Source organism: Eleginops maclovinus, chromosome 17 (genome assembly GCF_036324505.1).
Source record: "Eleginops maclovinus isolate JMC-PN-2008 ecotype Puerto Natales chromosome 17, JC_Emac_rtc_rv5, whole genome shotgun sequence".
NCBI classification, from domain to species: domain Eukaryota; kingdom Metazoa; phylum Chordata; class Actinopteri; order Perciformes; family Eleginopidae; genus Eleginops; species Eleginops maclovinus.
Genome location: NC_086365.1, coordinates 13557690 through 13575679, shown reverse-complemented (window position 1 = coordinate 13575679; position 17990 = coordinate 13557690). Strand labels below are relative to the sequence as shown.

At 43.7% G+C, this 17990-nt stretch overlaps 1 protein-coding gene across 1 annotated transcript; it reads left to right on the top strand.

Moving 5' to 3' along the window:
* The first annotated feature begins 856 nt into the window (after window positions 1-856).
* yaf2 (YY1 associated factor 2) lies at window positions 857-16651 on the top strand. Its single transcript, XM_063906014.1, has 4 exons — window positions 857-1034; window positions 1339-1464; window positions 12673-12828; window positions 14018-16651. Exons 1-4 carry the CDS (start codon window positions 1009-1011, stop codon window positions 14268-14270), a joined length of 561 nt encoding a protein of 186 aa, XP_063762084.1. The 5' UTR covers window positions 857-1008; the 3' UTR covers window positions 14271-16651.
* The last annotated feature ends 1339 nt before the right edge of the window (window positions 16652-17990 follow it).

Here is a 17990-nt window from a genome sequence, read left to right as displayed (position 1 = left end):
ATGTTTCCAAAAGTGAGGGTGGGTCCAATGAGTATTTTCTGAATGAGTAATACGGATATACTTATAGTGATTTAGACTATGTGTGTAAATAGCAATTATTGCAAAAGCTGAAAATACAGCAGTGTTCTTTCTCTAAAATCAAAATTTCTTTACATGAAAGGTTCAGGAACCCCAGGCTATGGTCTTTTTCCCAGGCCCATTAGAAAACCAGCATGCGTTTGGAAATGTGTCCTTTGATTCCTGCTTGCGTCAGCACGTAAATTAGGAGAGGTATTTCCCGCTGTTTAATGCAAATGATCTAAAATCCTGCGGAATGTCTGCAGTCTGAGAGTCAAATGAGAAAATACAGGGATGAGAGAGGAATCCCTGTACAGTGAGATGATCTAAACGGTTAACAGATGAGCGAGTGCGACTATAGCTTTTGTTGTATTTACGTGTTGTCGGAAATTAAAGATCTCCAGACAAGGAGTGTGGATAAAGAGATAACTGCTGCAAATAAAAAAAACAATAGCCGTTGAATAGATGTGCTCGTAATTGCACCTGCATGTGGTATCCTGACATGTAATGACGCCAATTACTGCACAATAATGTTCCTACATGAAATAAAAATATTATTTTTAAAGAAATAACTAAAATGCTTCAACTCTTTCCCGATTTCAGGTGAACATATTGCTGTATTTCATAATCAGCTTTCAAACGGCGTCTAAACGGGTCATGTTAGTCATAATAAACTCCATAATATGGATTTTTAACACCCCCCGTTTCACAGAAGTACGACCCTACAAGCGGGTAAGTGAATGCGGCATAGATTCATCAAGAGGAATGTCAGCCTCGGGAAGTAACCCTACCTCCGATTGGCCGGGGCGAATCACGTGACCCTCTCCCAAGCGGAGTTTCCACGACAGCTGGAAGCCGAGCGGCACGGGCGCATCGCTTTCTTTGCTAAAATAATCGGAAATAAAACGACTTGAGCTCGTCTCAGCAACTCCACAGAAACCCTGGTCTGGCATGGGCGACAAGAGGAGTCCCACAAGGTAAATACCGAGTTAATACGGGCTAAATATTCAAGCTAGGAGAGGGGAGCGGACACGGAAAAAAATGGGTTTTCTCCACGGTCTCTCTCTCTCTCGCTCTCTCTCTCTCTTTTCTCTCTCTCTGCTTGTGTGTGTGTGTGTGTGTGTGTGTGTGCAGATGATTTCCTAAATCCTGTAGGTTTACACAGATGTTTGCTACGTTTCGTGCGTTCGAGTCGAACTCACTCTTGTCTCCGCGCAACACCACCACCTCTCTTCGGTTATTTTTTTTTAATTTTGTGTGTACATTTTTTCTTTTTTAAAGGCCGAAGCGTCAACCGAAGCCCTCCTCCGACGAGGGGTTTTGGGACTGCAGCGTGTGCACGTACAAGAACACGGCAGAGGCTTTTAAGTGCATGATGTGTGATGTCAGGAAGGGGACGTCAACAAGGTAAGGATTCATATACATTATCTCTTTCAATGGCGGCTTCCCAAACTGGAGGAGGAGGAGGAGGAGGAGGAGGAGGGGGGGGGAGGTCCCCTGGGAGTCAGCCCCCACTAACACAATGAGGAATAATCTCACTACCACCCCTTTATCCTGTTACCAATGTGTGCATTTGTAAGTGGATATAGTTAACGTTAATTCAACAAATGACAACCTTCCCACTGTTACTGTTCTATTTACAGGTCAGGTAGTAAACAAACATGCTGTAGGCCAGTTGTTCTCTTGTATTTTACTAGTATTATTTAGGTGATGTATACTTGATACTAGATATTTTAAAGGCTGGGCTGTACTACCGAGTATTTCCTCCATTCAGTTGGTGAAATTCACATCCAAATATCTTGTGTCATAAGTCCAAAACCCAAAGATATTCAGTTTAATTCGTTTTTAAACAGAGAAAAGCGTCACATGACCAACATTTTGAGCATTTTTAGACATGAAAAGCATGAACGGTTGACCAAAAAAAGTAAGTGTGTATCAACCACAATCATTTCAATAATTTCTGTATATTTTAAATAAGAACTACTGAATCCGTGTTTTCCTTAAACTCTACTTTTCCTTGGAGCTGGGGTTTTCCTCTACCAATGACATTCTTAGTGGCCTAATACTCAATACGATTTCGTCGAGTAATGATTAGTTTATGTGATGTGACAGATCTGTTTTTGCCAGAAAGAAACACCACCGAAAATCACGTGTTCTCCAGTTCTTAAAAATAAACCAGTAGGAAAAAAATATTTTGCGATTTTATTCGACTAACACTGAAACAGGGGCAGCTACTATAAGCAGTGCATTAGTGTCCATGTTCCAGCCCGGGTGTTCACACACACTGACCTCCATTAAATGAGGGAAATAGATGGCTCACTGCACACACACAAACACACACAAACACACATCCATCTTGTTGCCCCGGAGATATTTCTAACAGACGAGGGTGGAACACAAACAGACACACACTCAGGTACTCCAACGTACAAATACACAGCATGTAGGTACACACACACACACACACACACACACACACACACACACACACACACACTGTGTTCCAGGGCTTCTGACTTCAGTGATTCGAGGCAGGAAATGACTGTTATCCCTGAGTGGCTCATCAGGATGAGAACGCAGCAACAAAGGGTGAAGGAGAGGAAGTGTAGCTCTGGGAAACAGTGTGTGTTACATGAGCTCCCACTCCAATGTATCATCCTGCATTAGCACAACTTTCCCAATCATTTAACTACAACAAGAACACATCAGTGCAGTTGTGGGCTTTGATGCCTTTTCATAAGTGGGGTATTTTCTCGTGTCGTTGCATGCACTTCTACGCCTCTGTGTGCACAAAATGTGTGTGTGGGAGGGTGAGTTGTGAAAGGAGGTGGTGAGAGCAGCTGCCAGACAGACATCCATAGCTCATTACTATGCAACAGCTTAATCAGCCCGCTGTCATCAGAGACACACACACACACACACACACACACACATTCACATACAGATGCACTCGACATGCAAATTTTACCCATGACTGCATGCGTATTGGAACACAAACAAGCACATTTCCTAATACGCGCACCCTTGATCGCACACATAAGTGCACGGGTGCCGCTCGTGCAAACAAAGCGATTTAGCGAGACACACACACACTGTTACCATAGGAGTCCAGCTTATTGCTGTAGAGCGTTGATTGTTAAGGACACTCCAGGGACTGAAAAAACAACGGCCTGCAGCTTTGCCAAGAACCTGTCTGAGTCCTCACGTCACCAAAGCTGTGACACCCTTTGTCTTCCCCATCTGGGTATTTTTGGGGGGAAGTTGGCAAGGACACAGAGGACATAGAATTCCACGCTTCACAGCTGACAGATTCAGAAAGGCGTCCACGAGGAGGTCATATCTAAATGCTTTCCCAACTGCATTGCCGCAGAAACGCTGTAGTTTGTCTTGTTTTGTTCCCAGAAGGCCCTAATCCTGCAGCAAAATGGCCACACAGGTGGTCGCAGCTGTTAATGACCCGAACACAACAGACAAGCGGATTTCACTGCAAGCAAGCCAAAGGTGGTAAAGGGCATGGCACGTGCAGAATATAAATGTAGGACAGGACCAATTCCCTCGCTGGTTACTAAACAAGCGTGACTGAGCTATTACTGCGGAGCAATGAATTATTCCTCGACAGGGACATGGAGCGTCCGCTGGTGAGCCCCGTCGCCTGAAGGTCGCAGGTTTGACAGCCAGTGATAGCTCTGTGGAAGTTAAATCAACTTGTCATAGATGGGAGAGAAACACTTTTTCTGACGGGATCAGCGAGTTCATTCCAAGGCAGAGTGTATTTCAGGGGGGAAGAGCATGTAGATAGCCGTCAAGAGATAAATGTTTTATGAAGGTGAGGCTGAGCAGATCCCGCTGCCTAAATTCCTCTGATGTGGAGAGATGATCTACTGCGGGGACTGGAAGCTGGCAGCTGATTGAGAGCAGTGAAGACAGGCATACATCAGCAGGATTGGACTCGCTTATCGGGGGAAAAAAAGGGCGAGTGAAATGTAGGAGAGACGGAGATTGGCAAAAAAGGGGAACCGGCCAACGTCACGCTTATTCTGTCAACGGCTCGGAAACTTTTCCAGGGAGTCGAATGTGATGAGACTTGCATCTACTTGTACTTTTGTGTTAGGGAATGCAGTCTGGCTGCAAATGTGATGCAAACATTTGTGCAGCAGATGAATTAATATGGAAAAAGATGTTGTTTTTCCTGCAGCAAGTGAAGAGCTTTTAATTAAAGCCATCCAAGGGGAGCTTTGGGATCATGCAGCCTCATTACCTTTTCTGAGAAAACGTGGGAGAGACATTTCATCTTTCATCCTGTTCCTCTTTGAAAACCAAAAACGATAAAGATGAAAGTCACAGTTCAGCGGCCGATAAAGGAAGCTGTTTGATAGGTGCTAGGTCGCAAGTCTGATCAGCTGAAACACACCAGGCAGAGCGTCCTTGAGACCTCCCAGTGCACCCATTATAGGACTTGTCCCGGATTAGAGTGTCATCTTAATGGTTAAAGACAAAGATGAGGCATATGTCAGAGTTAATGCTCCCGTCTGGCGTTTGGAAGAGCCGGAATGAGCTGAAAATGTCATGTGAAGTGGTGCCGACAGACAGTAGTATTTGGCCGAGCACGGGTGTTTAGGTTTGAGTTTAACAGCCTGGTGTAATAGAGCGCCGTGTGTGACCTTCTCCTGTGTCTAGCCTGCACCACCTGCATCTGTTCACTGAGCTGAGCCCTGACAAGCCGGGCCCGCCAGGGAAACACTCGGTGTGTGCCTGCTCTGCGTTCAGCAGCTTGTTCCGCAGCATTATATTTCTAAGGGTCAGGACAGTGAGCGCGATCGTGTTCGGATTAGTTCTCCCTCTGCCTTTCGGCTCCCCACCTCTCCTCCTTTCTCTCATATATTCCTGTTTGGTCTCTCTTTCTGCCTGCCTTTCTCTCTCGCTCTCTCTACACGAGCTGAACTCAACCTAGGGCGTCTCTCGGTGACAGATTGACTGATGTGCACGTTTCGTCAGCTCCACCTAAACAAGCACAAGCCATTCTGGCTGGCTGGCAAACTGTCAGCATCTGTCTGCTTTAGATGTTGTTTTATCATCCTCCGCACAGCTCGCCCTCGCAGTTCACATGCACTGCGCACACACTGAAAAGAGGGCCGTGATTGCGCAATTGGCTCAGTTGTTGATGCACACTTTTTGCTCGGTTAACAGTTCAAGTAGTCCTTCATATCTAAAAATGCAGTTTTCAGGAAATGGGATGCTTTTCTCGGTTTTATAACAAATTAAACCGAATATCTCATCTGGACTCATGAAACCAGATCTGAACATAGTCATCTTGGACTTTTACTATCTGGTATGCACATTACTCCCCATTTTTTACACCAAATTAATGGAGAAAATTATTGGCAGTTGCATCCCAGCCTTAGGAGATAATGTAGTTCAGACTATTTGGTGCAGGAATACAGCATTTGCAGAAAGTAAAAAAATACCAAAGACTCTGTTATCAAAAAATATGTCCTTCATTTTTCAACTTTAGTCAAAACAAAAGGTCAAAAATAGAGCAGGTCCGAAGGTAATATCTTGTGAACAGGCAGAAACCCAACAGTACTACATTTATCAAAGAGTATAACAAAGACAATCTTTATTGTTGAGCCTGGAAAATGTAGCCCTGTTACCAGAAGAAGACAGTGGTTGATCACTTTTAAAAAAATAAAACCACTGATTCTGATGCATATATCTGTGATGACTTGTTTCCATTTCCAAAAATGTGCATGATCTTTAGAGAGCCAGTCAGGGATTGGCTGCAGGAGATGCCTAATGTGAGATACTGATCAGCCTGCCGGAGCCATCTGATTAATACAAATGTTCTGTTGCAAAAAGGAAAAGCATGAATCATCTCTTTCTATCTGTTTATTATCTCAAAGAGGGTACATTGGTAGAGTTGTGTCCCAGGGAATACTAATATGTTCATACATTAAAATGCTGCCTGGAGGAAGATGAATCTGTTTTAAATGCACAGTGTGAACCAGCTATATTTCCATATCGTTCCACTGCCTGTGCACACATGCTGCATATACTCAGAGAAAAGCAGTTTCCTTTTGGCTATATAACCCCTTCCTACCATATCAATTATGCTTATACATTTAACTTCCTCCGTTAAAACCTTTTACAGGGTCAGAAATCCTTTTAAATCTCAGCAGTATCTGGTTGTTTGGCTGGTAATATGTGTGGGAGGAGAAAGCTAATTTATCGGACGCGACCGAAATGTGCCGCCATTTAGCTGCCGTGTTAATGTCACTGTTAATTTACCCAAACCGATTACATAAAGCGTGCAGAGAGCCAAACATTGACTCACACCTCAGAGCCGTCGTGTGTTTTCATTCCCTTAAGCCCACGAGTAAAAATGCTGGGTTTGTTTTGGTAAGTTTATATTTCAAATGATAGTTAAAAAAAACTATTTAGCATTCTTATTTAGTCCTGAGTCTAGAGTAGATTGCAGAAAAATGATTTTATGAGCCGTATTTTCGACTAACAGTGACAGGGTGTGTTATGTATATGAATAACTGTTAGTAAAATGAATAATTCAACACACTTGTATCACCAATCAATGTTTGATCGCCCTACCTAAATGATTAGATGCTCATAAAAGTCCTCTCCGTCACAGCACACACACACTGAGAGTGCACCAGGGACAATGAAGCGGGCTGTTATCACGTCACTATGGCTCAAGATTATAGCTACGTGATAAGCCTGTAATTACTGCGCTGACACTGATGCATCACACACTGCTCTGTGTGTGTGTGTGTGTGAGAGAGAGAGAGAGAGAGAGGAGAATGTGCTATAGTGTGGCTAGTGGGCTGCACAAGGTGTCATAAACCACAGGAAGTGGAGAGCCATCTGTCTCTCACACACACACGTATGGTGATAGCATGTACAGGCAAGGAGGGACATTAATCATGGGGTTGGAGGAGCTCCCAGGATCAGTCTACGACCCGCTGATGAAAGCCGGACCCACACCTAAACCTTTAACAGCGCATAAAAAAGAAGCTGTTTCACAACGCTCGTAGAGTCATCGCTGAACAGGGGGATGAGATTTGTTTAGAGAAGCGTACTCCTGAGCTTACTCACCGCCCATCAGCTGTCCGGTGGGATGTTTGCCCATCACACCGTGTTCTCCACTAATGTGAGCATGCAGTTCTGCAGGATTCAGACATGGGCTGTCTTTTGGATCAACTGGCTTTTGTTAAAACAAGCATTCTGAAAGAGAACATAAGAGTTAAGATTTATTGAAAGACTTTTGGGGACATTTTTAACCTCTAATTTCATACAAGTATAACTGTAAAGGAAAAGGTTGTGCTGGATTTACAACACAAATGCAGCATGTTGTGCTTTATTTATTATTTTAAAGCCCAAATCCTTACTGATCTTACACTTTCATTAACCAACCAGCTCTAGGATGGAACCAGTTAACATTTTTAAACTGTAAATATTTCGGACTGAAGTGCCCTGTCAGGTCTCAAAACATCCATGAGAGCTTTATACTATCACTGCTAATAGTTAGACTGCAGTATAAATCCTAACTTAATGCGCTTCCCCTGTAACTGACCCACATTTCTGAGCCAAACACTAGTTTTTAGTATTACAGCTACAGCAGTACACCTCACATGAACAGTTTTTTGGATTGGATAGACCCCAAACTGCAATGGTTCCTTTCCTTTTCAAAGTGTGGGATTAAAGACGTTGGTAGTCGTAGTTTGGTTATTAAAAAAAAGTAGTTCTCACTGAAAGGTTCAACCATGGTCCGTGTGGAAAAGTGGGTCATATACAAAATGTGTACGTCAGGGAAAAGATGCAGTTCTGATTTCCAAGTGACCATTGAAAGGCCACAATACCAATCTTCAACATGTAGTGAAAACCATCCATCTATATATATGTAGATTTTTAATTGCGTCAGATAAACTGAAGGTATAGTTAAAACTCATTGGATTATCTGACAAATAATCAGCTGAAAAAAAGCAGTTTACTGTTTAAAATCAGAATTTGGTTAATTGGCGATTTCCCTTTGTATATTGGAGTAAACAAACACAATGAAACAAATTCAAATGTTAAAAAAGAGCACACATGGACGTATTATACAAAATATTGTGTCCAATAATGCTTTTAAGACCATCTTTATTGTTATCCATCTGCTCTACAGAGGAGGACAGCCTGGGCACATAATAATGAATGATGCAACACTTAGTGGGAGTGAAGCAAACATAACATGATGTCAATATCCCTTATTTACACTAAATGAATCCTTGTTTTTTTAGGGCGAAAAACGTGAATTACTTTGACTGGAGGTAAGATCAGAGAAACGTATCTGGGTGGATTATTAGCCGCTTAAGTTTAGTCAGGATTCATTTGAATAATATTAACAAAAGCGAGTCACTTTTGACCCCAGGACAACAGCAGGGATAAGTAGAACAGAGCACTTCGAGTCACTTTAGGCAAGTTATTATGATAGGTCTATAAACAGATTCTGGCTCACACACACTACACTCCACCACCCCCCCCCCACCCCCTCTGTACCGAGTCTCTGTGGTGTTGATGACCTGTTTGTCCGCTGTGGCCGTGAGTCATAATAACTTTGTTGTGTGACCAAATCAGGACTCGAGGAGATGTTTCCTGGCAGCGCTGTTTCCTCAAGCCTTTAGGTGGAGGAGTGCGAGGTCAGCGTGGGGGGGGGGGAACAGGGGAGGGAGAGAGATAGCGTTGGACGGTGTGTTTGCAAAAGGGTCAGCCAGAGTTTCCCCGTCAGTGAAATGCGTGCAGGATGAGGAGCAGCGTTTGTACTTTCCAGAGTGTGTCTTTAGCTTGTGGCTAAAAAGCTAAATCATGCTCCTTCTGTCGGAGTATGGGGGAGTGTTTGTAAGGCAGGACGATTTAGAAAAAGGACTGATATTGCAGTTTCGATATGATTCACGGAATTGGAGCAAATGATCGTTTTTCTTTCTTGTTGTTGAAACATTTATTTAAGAATTATGATGTTATGACTTTTAAATGAGATCTGTACCAAACAAGTCCATAAAATATAATATATTAATACAATACACAATACGCGTTGCCAGGCGTATCTCTGCAGCGCCACACTACTTTATTCTAATGTCGGTATTTTAGGGTGTGTCCAAATTGTGTTTTCGATGTAATTGTGATAGTGTCTTGCAGTCACGCTTTGAACATTTTAGAATGATCTGAAGCAACGAAACGTGAGCTGAGTAAACTATAACTAAATGCGTTAAAAGGGATTGGACGATATTGGGGTGCGACTTAAAAAAAAAAACATTGGTAATAATTTGACCGTGGTGAGTTTTGACTGCTGTGTTGCTCTAGCAAGTGAAAAGTAGAGCCCGAAATGATCATGCACGTAGAATAGACTACCACAATTTTGATCTTTTTTGTAGATGCAGGAAAACCGTATCCTTTTTTGAATTAACTTTTATTAATATTTGTTTGTTTTTGATTAAAAAAATATCTAGATTTTAAGGTAAATTGATTCCAGTCCACTTTAGTACCCTTTAAAACACATGTTGATGAGATTCAGGATGATATAGTAAGCTGTGGATACCATTGTGACATTTTCCTATTTCCCCATGCAATGAAACATCATTAAACACAAGTGCCTGCTTAGTCTCCAAGATGTTCTCCTGGCTGAATTGAAAGAGATACAAAACAGAGAGATTGTGATTATATTTTCACGAACAAAAGCATTCGGAGTGTTTAAGCCCTGTTTCCCAGGGAGGATCTCCATTAGCTGCTGTGGAATAAAGCACAAGTGGAGCAAATATTGATTGGAACAACAGTTTCAACACGCCGTATTAATGTCCAAAAGAATAGGGCTCTTACATTAGGCCTAGAATTTCCTGTTGGAATCAATAGACACACACAAACAAACAACACACACACACGCACACACACACACTCCGCTTCCAGATGGAGGCCTAAGTGCTAAGATAATAACCGTTTGATTGGGTTAACAGAGGCAGCTCTGTTTAGGCTTGCCGCTCTGCCTCGCAGTCAAATCAGCTTTTCTCCTCGTTCACCTCTAGGGTTATTGAGCTGGCTCTATTAGTGGAAATCTACTTCATTGTTGCACTTGAAGAAGATAGAATGTACAAAATAATTGCCTCTCGGGCACAGGCGGTCTCAGTTTTAAATAGAGAGGAGCGTGATCAGCCCGAGGCGACATTCCTCTCTTGATCGCGCATCAAGCAAAACATACAGCACCCGTTTGGCGCATTAATGGGGCAATGACAGGAGCGATTCATCCGTAATCCTAGCTGGAAGTGCATGCTGATATCCTGAACAGAAAGGATGCATCACAAAAGGTTACAAACGTTTGCTTGTTTTTATTGTTGGGAGGTAACATTTGGCCTGAGGGCAGCATGGTCCAGACAAGTGCCGTTTTGTGTGCGAGCCTCGCTGAATACGAAGTTCTTCACCGTGTCGCTATGAAAGGCTGTCACGGATTGCTGCAGATTACTTGAGCTGGATACAGAGGGTTTTAAACAGTACTCTTTTTTTTTTTGTTTTAAAAGGTGTCAGCAGTTCCGTAGCGTCGTGCTGACAAGACAGAGGATCTCGACATCTCCTCCCTATCAGACGCTTATGTAGGCCAAGAGACCCATTTGCATTTCACTCCAGCCTCGTAAGCATCACTGCATGTTCTGTGAGGGTGATGTTGTAAAGAAATAAATAAAGAAATCTGGGAGAGACTCTTTGAAGCTCTGCCCCAATTTAGGTCATCCCAGAGCTGTTAAACAACAGATTTGCCCTGAGAACAAGACGGCAGACCAGCAGCCATGGTTCATGCATCTCCTCGTAGAAAATGAGGGAAAAGGCCATAGCGACATCTTATTCCGAGCTCCTTTTCTGGATGTTCTTCGTCGAGTCCAGTGCATGACTCCTCTCTGTACCGTGTGTCACCCTTATAATTACATTAGTGCAAAAGGGGATTTCTTTCAGGAAGCACCTGGAGGCCAGTGTTTTGTAATTGCAATGCTCTTCCAAGGGTTCATACGCAGGTTACGTGAATAAGACTGATTTACTGTGCGGTGTTTAGCAGAAAAACTATCCTGGTATACATACTTAAATACAGAGTGTGTGTTTTATGAGCAGCATCGCACACCAAGTAGCTGATGATGAGTTAGTCCCATCATGCCCTCACTGCCGTGTGTGTGTGTGTGTGTGTGTGTGTGTGTGTGTGTGTGTGTGTGTGTGTGTGTGTGTGTGTGTGTGTGTGTGTGTGTGTGTGTGTGTGTGTGTGTGTGTGTGTGTGTGTGTGTGTGTGTGTGTGTGTGTGCAGCCGCTTGCATGTCCTTTAAAGTGTGTGTTGGTGTTTGGTTGCATTTATAAAGCATGCATGAGTTTCCTTGAGTAGCCATTTCTGATTTGTTTACCCCACTATGGCTTTTTGGTGCAGTATAGGTGCGTTCATACATACAGCCGTGTCCATGTGTGTGTGTGTGTGTGTGTGTGTGTGTGTGTGTGTGCCCGTGCAAAATCAGGCACTAGATAGTGAAGTCTCTCTCAACAGATGGCCTTTTAAAAACACTTGCCTCTCAGCTAGGACTCTTGCCAGCCCCAAAACACAAACACACACACACACACACACACACACACTGCCACAGAAATACGATCGCAGCCTTCTTGCTTGCTAAGTCTTGCCAGACCAGTTACATAATGCATCAATTTTGAGACAGCAGGCACTCATGGAGGCTGGTGATGTGCCTGTGAGGAGGAACATTTAGGTGTTTGAATGATTTCTATGATCGGATCTGGCTTTTAATTAAGCGTTCTGTGTGTGAAGGGGCATCAACGTCAATAGGACATGACTCTTGAAGCAAGGCAGCAAAAATATGACCGTGCTTTTTGTACGTAACCTGAAATCTAAATCTAGGAAATCCTTCAGGACAAATGCAGGTGGGAATCCAGAGAGGGATCAAGCCCAGGAAGTAGATACTACGGTTTGCAACGAGAAGCACCCGCAGGTGTCACGCTTTATGGCTGTTTACACACCTAAATACACAAACTGCAGTGCAGGAGAAACAGGTCATTCCACATTTCAGGTAAATTACTTCTCCCTGGGTGTGACCTTTTTAATAACACTTACGGTTCATTTGCACACTTAAAATGATTATGTTGATGTGATGTTGCAAGTTTCTCCGTTTTGTTTTTTGACATATGACAAAACATATTATGGTGTATTCCTATTAATTGAGATATCCACGTTGAAAGTTTGATAATTGCTCTAAACGTAGCGGTGTTTTCCTAAGTGACGCGAGTACTGCACAGTTCATTAATTACACAATTCACAGAAACCTCACTCAGCTCGTCATGTTTATCCTCTTAGTGCTGGAACAAGGCTGAGCAGGTACACGTCTCACAGATGGCTGAGTCGGGGGTTTATTCTCGGTGTGCGGTGCCACTCGCTGCCGGTGTTAGGAACGCTTCCGCAGCTCCATCCTAACCGGCACTGGCAGTGATCATTTCCTCTTGATTACGGTGCTGCGCTCGCATTGGAACCATGTGCTCAATGTGATTTTCCCTCTCATTAATCTGTCTCTCTCCCTCCCCCCCCCCCCCCCCCCCCCGGATCAGGAAGCCTCGTCCCGTCTCCCAGCTCGTCTCTCAGCAGCAGGTAACGCAGCAGTTCGTGTTGCCCTCGCAGCCCAAAAAGGAAAAGAAGGAGAAGGTAGAGAAGGAGAAGAGCGACAGAGAGCCGGCGCTTAAGAAGAACAGTCACAAGAAGATGAGGTAAACAAGCTGACACGGGGTTGGGGGGGGGTGATGCATGAATAAACTGGAGAGGCTGTGGATGGTGTTTAATTTTGCCACCTGAAGTGAGGATGTCATATTTTATAAAGCGCTTCAAAAGGCAGACCTGAAGAGGGCGGGGAACACCAGGATGAAACTTCATATTTGTGTCTCATAGATGCTCTTTGGAGTGTTGCAAAAAGATCAAGGTGCTTTCACTCACGGCTAAATCAAAGAGGAATAACTGGCAATAAACAAGTATTTGATTTTACTCATTATAAAGTAAGTGTTGATTGCACAATAATCGGCTCAGGAATAATGAAACAGTCCTTGGCTTTAGACTGTGACAAAAATTGCTGCATCTATCTGAGCCTAGGCGTTAAAACTGTATATGGATGCATGATAATCTGTACCCAAACTGAGCAGAGACATCGGCGTCTTCATCCAGGCCTCTAAAGTCCAAAGTGAACTTGATGGGTTGTGGGATTTAAGCAGATTCTCAGCATAGGGAGGGTCGAGAGTTTGCACATCAGGAGACTGTGTTTGTGCATGCAGAGAATAAATGGTTTCCTCATTTAGGAATGCTGCTATCAACTGCATGTCAGGTTTTTAAGTGCAACCCTTCAAAGACTATTTAAACCTCAGTAGTTTGCAGTGCACAACAATGGAAAATGTTCCGAAACAATCCATTTAGCGGTTAATGTGGTCCAGAAATGAAGCTGTGTTGCATCAACAAGTCCCAGAGCCCAGAGATGAGTGTTGTTTTTCAGCCTATTGTTGGCTTTTTACTTCTGGTGATTACATTTACTCTTCATATATCGTATACCGTAAGAAGTGTTTATTTGTTAACATTATCCTGCCTGTGTAAGTATGAGAAACGTGTGGTGGCAGGATGTTTAAAAATCCATTGGAAAATCCTGTTGCTTTATGTTTAAGAAACCAGTGCGATGCTAATCCCAGGTCTGCGTACAAGCATCATCCCTGCACCTGATTAATTGATACCCTGATTTACATATTTGTCACGTCACAGTGCTCAGTTGGTTACAATGAGGGACAGAGTGCCTGCTTTTCATCTCTTAGCTGTCTGTCACTAACACAAAACCTCAAGCCGGATCTTTAAAGCAATATCTTTGAACATGCTGTCGCAGCTCTATCTCGCTCTCATTGTCCCTTTCCCCTCCCTCACCAGGCCGAGGTTAAAAAACATCGACCGCAGCAGCGCCCAGCACCTGGAGGTGACGGTCGGCGACCTGACGGTCATCATCACGGACTTCAAGGAGAAGGCCAAGCCCACGTCCACCTCGGCCCCGCCGGCCAGCACCGTGTCCGCCGCCGACCCCCACAGCCAGAACGGCTCCAGCTCAGAAGCCACAGAGAAGGGGCTCTCCCGCTCTTCCTCGCCCAGAGGGGAGGGCAGCTCGGTCAACGGAGAGTCCCACTGAGTCCCCCCCCCCCCCCCCCCACCCTCCCCACTCACTCCTCCCCCCTCCTCAAAAACCTCCCCCTGCCCTCCACACACATCTCATCTGCGAGCAAGGTGGAGAGCTGCACATTACCTTCTTTTGGAGATATAGGAACTGTGATCAAAACACATTTAGAGAGTTTGAATGACTCTCATTCAGAAAAGCAATATGGAAGACCTTTGCTCCGTCTTGGACGTTTTTTCTCCTGAACATTCGGTGTAATGGAGACGTTCTCGCACGCTGTCTGCTAGAATACTTACTAAGACAGTTTTATTCTGACGAAGAACTCCCTCAGAACTGACCTGAGACCTGTCTGAATAAAAGATCTGGACGAGCTTTAAGGACCCTGTGCGGTTTTCCTTCCGATGCACCTGCCCTTTCCTTTTTCTGAAATGTGCAGCCCCGACCTTACCTTCAGTGGCCGGCAGAGTGACCTCTCCCTCCTCCGTGTGGAACGTTGCTCTGTCTGGAATCTGACGCGCTATAAACGCTCTCCCGACGCTGAACCTTCAACCTCACTGCAAACCCTCGCTCCTGCTCGCCATTACTCCCAGCCTTCACTCGTGGACTGCCTCTGCTGCGGAGGGACTTTTTTGACGCAGCATTGCCGGGTGCCATTTGGTGCTTTTGGGTAATGTTCGGAGCGGGATGTTTAGTTCAGGTAATGCTTGCTATGACTGTATACGGTTAAAGCCCTGTTTTATATGGTGCGGGTAAAGGTGCAGTTCATGATAGTAAAGGATAATACCGGTAGTCTACACTGCCCCTTGCGTCACATGTTAGAAATACTTTCAGGGTTTGGTTATTCTACGTTTGCAGACATTCATTTTGTGCAGAATATAAACAACCGCACACCTGCATTAAGTGATTATTTTTTTAGCTAGCATTTCTCTAGCTAATCTCATAGTTTTGATGTCCATATATAGACAAACCACACACTATCCATGTGCAGCAATGTAAAACTGTGGTGACACTACATGAGCTACGATAGAGGTGCAGATCAAACCTGACCTAAAAGTAGGCTAAACATTAGGGCTGTGAGAAAATCTCACTTTGAGTATCGTCCGAAACACTATTGATCTTCATTTAATAGTTTACATGCAGGCAGTGTGGCTCAGAGTGCACTAGTAGAAGTGCTCATGTGCGGTGTTGCAGGGACTGTGATAAATGCAAACGCAGATCCCGCTGTTTTGATTGCATTAAAAAAAAGTTCAAATGTTCTTTTACTCAGGTTTTGTTTGTTGCTCATAGAGTTGTGGTTTTAATAACACAACAGTATTTAATTGTCACACCTGTATCATGATATGTTTGATTGTAGCGCTACACCAGAAACGGTAATCCAAGAGGATGTTATGTTAAGGTAATACCATGCTAACGTATTAGCCATAACAGCTACAATCTGTCTGTGTCATGCTACTGGAGAAAAAAAAATCACTTAATGCAGCTGAGTCTTAATTCCTTAACATTGTAAGAACATGATTTAATGGATTTCTAATTTCAAGTCTTCAAGTTTGTTTTAGAGACGGAAAGAAAATGTTCAGTTGTCGACTAAATGTTTAGTTAAGGGACTGTGGCTGCAAAAGACTCCGGTATTCTCCTTTTTCAAATATCCGCTGCACCTGCTCAGCGCCGCAGTGGACGACCAGAGGGGGGGCTCATGCTGCTTGCCCCCCCCCCCCCCCCAGCGTGGGTCCAGTTCGGACAAAGCATGGTGCTTCTACAACGAAAAATGGGGCTTTGACTTCTGGACACGCACAATTAATGTGACGGCCTGCGGTGTGATGGACTTAAGAAAAAAACGCTTCCTCCATTTTGACGTAGCAAAGTGGGGGAGCTTTAGGAATATACTAAACCCCCCCCCCCTCAGCAGAACAACTATAGATCAACACGATAACTTATGAAACCTGTAGAGTACTTCACAGATACATTTCTAAAAAAAATATTGTACTGCAATGTTTTGATGTGGTTGTATTATCCATCATAGCAGAGTTGTTGTCCAGATCTTTACTTTTGACATGTTTAGCACAGATCCTGAGAACTGTCATGGCATGATGATATTACGGTCTCGGTATATTGTGGGACAGGCTATGTCTCTTAGTTTGTTTAGCATCGTTTCATGTGTCGCAGGTCTCAGGGGTTCAACGCACTAGCTGGGACTAGCTGTGTGGACCTGTGGGATCTGTCCCGACTCACACCTGTTATCCGTTTGTGGCGAAATTTGACACTTAAAATATGTTGGTTGTCACCTGTTGATATTATTTTTTTTGTCTTGCTTTGCCATGTTCAATTGTTTTCGAAAATGTGTGAACTTGTTTATTACATGTCTGAATAAGAAAATTTAAACAAAAGCTATCATTTCACTTTCTGTCGTTTCGATTTGCTTAAAACTTCATAGGGCACTATTAGGCTTTTCCCTCTTCCTGTAGTGTGTTATCTAGGTTTTTGTGCATGTAAATGGTCTGCCGTCTTCCCTCCAGCTCGAAATGCCTCCATTGGACTCACTTGTTTACTTCCTGTACGTAGTGACATCATCATGTAACACAGGAGCTTCTATTGGCTAGCGCTCCAACACATTGTACGTGATAGGCTAAGGGGCGGGACGTCTCTAAATTGTTGATCAATCATAACAGAGCTGGCCAGCTAACCAATCAGAGCAGACTGGGCTCTGGTTTCAGACAGAGGGTGGAAAGAGGAGCTGCAGCACAGGCAGTATGAGAACATAAGAGCTTTTTGAACATTAAAGCATGGAGACATGTCCCAGGAGAGGCACAAAATACACGTATGACCATTGTAGGGCCCCTTTAATGTTGTCACTGGTTTACAGCAGGGTGCTTTGTTTGTGTTTTCAGCTCCATCTGGTGAACGACTAAAAGACTGCAGATCAGGCCCACGATGCAACTCTGTGTGCATCGAACAGATACTTTAAATTTAAAAACTCAAGCCTTTCTGACAAAATTGAATACAGGGCTGCACAAGTAAGCGAAATGTTATCAAAAGTGCATAAAAGACTAGAGCAAAATGTGTTTAAGGCTACATATGTGTTTAAAAATGCCATTTTTAGTATGTTTCTTGGTGCTGCAGAGATATCCAGGCCAACAAATCAGACTCTACAAACATATTACTTTTGCAAATGGTTTAATCCTCCTGAGGAAAATCACATTATGATCAATTTAAGGTATTTTTCAAGGTTATTGGATAACGATGCAAATGTTCAATCCTCGCCAATTGAAAACTCAGTCAAAGAAAAAACACATTACCAAATCATATAGCCCTAATATAGGCTTTCAGTACTGCTGAGCATAAGGTAGGGTTTTGTACACACTCATTAATCAACCACCACATTCATAACCTCCATCTCCCCACACTAAATGAAAATGCAGTACAGGTCGGTTGTCTTGTGGAGCCACCACAATAAAGACTAGTCATTTAAAGGCCTGAAAGGCTCTTTTCAGAGGTGAAATCATAATGCGGAGTAGACACAGCTGAGGGGGGAGGGAGAGGGGAGAACCAACTTTGCTTATCGCTCCCACCCTTCCCCCCATTAAGGGTCTCGACCTCCGGCTTGTGTTGCGTGAAGAAGCATCAAGTGAAGCTGGTGGAAAAGGGAAACCAGGAAGAGTGTCTTGGCCTTCAAAATAAAAGCCTAAGACTGTGATTAAAGACAGCAGCTGCACAGAGGTACAGACCCTCCTAAAGCTC

Coding starts and splice junctions, on each gene's coding strand:
- yaf2 (XM_063906014.1), top strand. CDS start 1,009: ATGGGCGACAAGAGGAGTCCCACAAG. Junction 1,035..1,338: donor GACAAGAGGAGTCCCACAAG/GTAAATACCGAG, acceptor TCTTTTTTAAAG/GCCGAAGCGTCAACCGAAGC. Junction 12,829..14,017: donor AACAGTCACAAGAAGATGAG/GTAAACAAGCTG, acceptor CTCCCTCACCAG/GCCGAGGTTAAAAAACATCG.